Consider the following 4,561-nt stretch of genomic DNA (forward strand, 5'->3'; position numbering starts at 1 on the left):
AACAACTAGACATTCAAAGAAAATGTTTGAATGTCAGTTGATGATAAAGGTGACATTGATCGGAGAAGAAAATGCCTTGGATGCCACCTCTTTACATTGTCTTGAGTCTCTGTTGCTTAATTAAAAACGAGGCTTTTTTAAGTCATGTTTGGAATTTGAAAAATATTAAAGAAAGGAAAGGAAAACATGAAGAACATATCCTTTTTTTTTTCGTGTTTTTTTTTTTTTTTAAATTTAGCAGTGTTTGGGCAAACTTTGTGCTCTCTCAAATATATAAAGTAGATGTATGTCTTTAACATATCTAATCTTTATTGCCTTCACCTTCAATCAATACACAATGTATATATATATAGTTAAATAGAAAACTTTGTTGCGGCCGAGAAGAACATGTAGCAAAATAGTCTATCATGTGTTCGATGAAAGTCTTCTAAGAAAAACTATAAATTTGCCTTAATATGTGTTGGCGTGCATGAATAGTGTGACATTTGTCCAAATGTTTCTTACCTTACTTTTATTTACATGATGTAGATGCCATATTTAATTAATAAATAGAAACCCTTTCAAATAAAATAAAATGCTCGAATCCACCCAAATTGGTTGGCAAAAATAAAGTTTAAATCACAATGCTATATGTGTATCAAGATGGGTGAAAGCATTGCAGCAATTTTAAATTATTTCTATTACATATGAAAATTGGCAAAAGACATTGATTACCTAGAGATGATTATACAAGTGAGTCATGGGAATTTATAGTGCATGTATTTGGATTTTATGATTTATTTGATTTGAGTATGTATGAAAAATTGATACAATACAAAAAAAAAGAAAGATTTGCTACAGATCTTGAGACTTAGCAATCGTATCTTGAGGGCATATAATGGAATTGATAAATTAAATATCAGATTGACAGATGAGTCATATTCTTATAAATTACTGGTAAGCTCTACTCATAATTAACTAATGAATCCAACTCATAAAGATAGTTGAATTGTGTTCATACAAATAATAAACGAGTAAAGCTCATGAACGAAGGATGAGTTCTGCTCATAATTAACAGAATATGTATTTTTATAAATTAATAAATGAACTCAACTCATAATTTGTAGATGATTATCATAGTCAACAACAAAGTAAAATATAATACAAAAAAAATACTCCCAAACATAAAAGTACTTTTCAAGGTTTGGGGAGTGTAGAAATTGATGGTGAATAAAAAATATAATAAAAACATGAAAGGGCGTCTTGATACAAGTGACTCAAAGATGATTAAAACACTCATAATAGACTTGTAACTCTTGAGCAAAGAGAAAATAAATGAGTGGATTTTGTAATATACTTTAAATTAAAGGCACTTGTATTCAAAACTACAAAAATATTTATCTATAAATAGATAACTCTGAAGGATAGGAAACGAAAAGATTTTTTATATTATATTACATTATCTCGATATTGATTAGATTGTTAAAGAAGGCTTTTGAAAGTTATCGAACTTTCACAAACTTTTTTTTTTACCTTTTTGATTACAAATGATCATCACAAAGTATAGATGCATTTATCAAGTTTGGTTTTTGAAGTAATTGTCTATCAAGTTTATCATGATAGTCTATCATGATAGTCGCCCTTGGTTATGTCAAAAACAAATAATTAATTTAAAAAAAACTTGTTCATATTAACATAAAATAAAATACAAAATAGCCAACATCATATTCAAATTGTTAGTGGAATATATTATCATTAATTTTAAAATAAAATCATTACAATTATTAAAAAATATTATATTTTTATCCTATATTTGGTAGAAATTTTGATTATATAAATATAAATTTAAAAAATAATAATATAAAATTATATTAAATTTTATCCAAGTTCATTTAAATTCAAATTTAAAACCTCAAATTCTTACTTATGTTGTTAATTAAAAAGCCCAATTGTCCGTAAAAGCCCAAAGGGGCATATTTGTAATTTAACACTTCACCGAGCCCAATATTTACAACTATGCGCCTCTCCTAAAACAATTTCAGCTTTCAGCACTTGTAGAGCTTAGGTTTAGGTTTCGACCGCCGGTGCCGATGGCTTCCCCGATAGAGTCAGTGCAGTGCTTTGGGCGCAAGAAGACGGCGGTGGCAGTGACCTACTGCAAGCGCGGTCGTGGCCTGATCAAGATCAACGGCTGCCCGATCGAACTGGTGGAGCCGGAGATCCTCCGCTACAAGGCGCTGGAACCCATCCTCCTGCTCGGCCGTCACCGCTTCAACGGCGTCGACATGCGCATCCGCGTAAAGGGCGGAGGCCACACCTCCCAGATCTACGCCATCCGGCAGAGCATCGCTAAGGCTCTCGTTGCCTTCTACCAGAAGTACGTCGACGAGCAGTCCAAGAAGGAGATCAAGGACATCTTGGTCAGCTACGACCGGACCCTCCTTGTCGCCGATCCCCGGCGGTGCGAGCCCAAGAAGTTCGGTGGTCGTGGTGCTCGCGCCAGGTTCCAGAAATCCTACCGGTAGACGGAAGAGAGGCAAGTGCGACATGGGGAGTTTCTGTTTCTGCCTAATTTTATTTCAGTTGTTTTTATGTTTTTTGGAAAACAAGTCAGTGTTTTTGAGGATTTTGAAATGACTCTTTTAGTTGTGCCTCCTGTAGGAAGTAAGATAATTTTGGGTAACGTTAGTATTATGATTTCATTTCAGTCATTTGGAAGGATTTGAAAGTTGAAATACAGGTGCTACCTGCTTTGATAAATCTCGAAGTACTGCTGTGGCTTAGATTATATAGTTTGTGCATAAGTTCCCTGAATGAGTATATTGTGTACTTTACTGTGGTATGCATATTTTCTTGGTTACGTGGGAAGAATTATTGATAAAATCTACGTTGTGCTTTCTTTTGGTTAACCGTATTATTTATTTATTTTTCCCAGTATGGCTTTAGACTTGTTATCCAGAAGGCTTAGATTTGTGGTATATATAGTATTTTCGGAGTTAATGGTTAGGGACTAGGTCAGCCATTTTTATGTTGTGTTATCTGAGTTTCCTCCTATTGGGACTTGGGAGCTAGCTTAATCTCAATGTGCTTGCGATAAATTGTTTTGGTTTGCTTGATATTTGTGCTTACTTCTCTAGTTGTTGTATGTGGTATTTTTTTTTCAAGCTGTTGATCTCTCTTGGGAGTGCTTAGCTTGCTGGCATGATTCAAACTGTTTCTGCTAGATTTCTGGATTTATGACTTGTGCTAATAGCCAAGGGTCACGGTCGGACTATATTCACACCCTTGTGAAGGGCCGTGCGGCTCTAGCTAAAGCACTCTTGTTTAACTAGCTAGCCTATCGTTTACCAACATTCATCCACAAAGCACTTTCATTAACATTCATTCAGATAGCAGCGGAAATAGTAATCAATTCATGAAAGTCGTGTCAAGCAAGTAACAAACATTGAAACAAATGTAATTCATTAACAAATCCTCCGTTCACATGTTGTACTTAGCGAGGGAGGCAAGTAGGCTAAGTACGTTGACAATTGCTAGTGAGTTTTACAATGACCGATGAACACTCACCCTCCCCTAAAGAGGTTTTTATGTAATTATCATCCTGACACTAGGAAACATCAAAGTGACTGAGGAGTCATACTGCCTTATTTGGCTTACAAAGACTCTACTAGCAGAAATTAATCCTACACTAGTATTTACATGATGGAAACCCATCCTAAGCACACAAGATTAGTGGTCACGGGCAAGCATAATGCCCTGAACAAGCTTAGCTCGTGACATTCTCCCCCACTTATGTGGTCGACGTCCTCGTAGACTTTTGGCGGTAGGTACACTTCAAATTTGTTTACGAACGATTGAATATCTTCCGCAGAAATCCAGCTGATTTCTTTGTCATCAAGGCATTTTCACTTCCCTAGGAACTTCTGCCGCTTCTTCCTTGAGGATATGAACTTTCTATCTGCAAGGATCTCTTCAACTTCATGTCTGTCAAGTTGCACTGTCTTCAACTCTGCGCTGTTTGACTGACTTCTGCTCAGGTCGTTGGTGTTGGCGTTGAATGGCTTGAGGCAGTTGACATGAAACTGCCGTCTTCTCTCCTGATCTGCCCACTTCTTCATCTGCTTAGAAGCTTTCTCCAGATAGGTTTGGGCAAAGTCTGCATTCTGTCTCCCTTCATTGGTGAAGATGTACGCCCTCGGGCTCTTTCGTCTATACGGCTCGCCCACTGTGTGAGGTAACAGCGGCAGCTGGTCTGTAACAAACTCAAAAGGACTCTTTTTGGTTGTTGAGTGCCTTTGGGCATTGCCACAAAACAGAGCCACATCAAGTAGTTGCACGCCATTCTTCTGGTTTTCATTGACAAAATGGCACAAGTACTCATCTAGCAGCTCTCTGAATCTCTTCATCTGTCTGCCTGTCTGTCTGTTGGTGAGAACTCAAAGAGATGTCAATGTGTGACCTAAATATCCTGAAAAACTCTGTTAAGAAGTTGTCAGTGAATATTAAATCTTGGTCACAAATAATAACTTGGGGAATACCCCAATGTTTCACAATAGTCACAAGGAACAATTGTGTCGTCTCC

The 4,561-nt window shown here is 36.5% G+C and overlaps 1 protein-coding gene across 1 annotated transcript; it reads left to right on the forward strand.

Annotated features, from left to right (window-relative positions):
- Window positions 1-1,911: 1,911 nt before the first annotated feature.
- On the forward strand, window positions 1,912-2,739 carry LOC131154867 (small ribosomal subunit protein uS9). Its single transcript, XM_058107667.1, has one exon. The coding sequence runs from the start codon at window positions 2,070-2,072 to the stop codon at window positions 2,502-2,504; it is 435 nt and encodes a 144-aa protein (XP_057963650.1). The 5' UTR covers window positions 1,912-2,069; the 3' UTR covers window positions 2,505-2,739.
- Window positions 2,740-4,561: the final 1,822 nt, after the last annotated feature.

This window comes from Malania oleifera, chromosome 5 (assembly GCF_029873635.1).
Source record: "Malania oleifera isolate guangnan ecotype guangnan chromosome 5, ASM2987363v1, whole genome shotgun sequence".
In the NCBI taxonomy this organism is placed as follows: Eukaryota; Viridiplantae; Streptophyta; class Magnoliopsida; order Santalales; family Ximeniaceae; genus Malania; species Malania oleifera.

Excerpts from the sequence above, each read along its gene's own strand:
- LOC131154867 (XM_058107667.1), top strand. The coding sequence starts at position 2,070 with ATGGCTTCCCCGATAGAGTCAGTGCAGTGCTTTGGGCGCAAGAAGACG.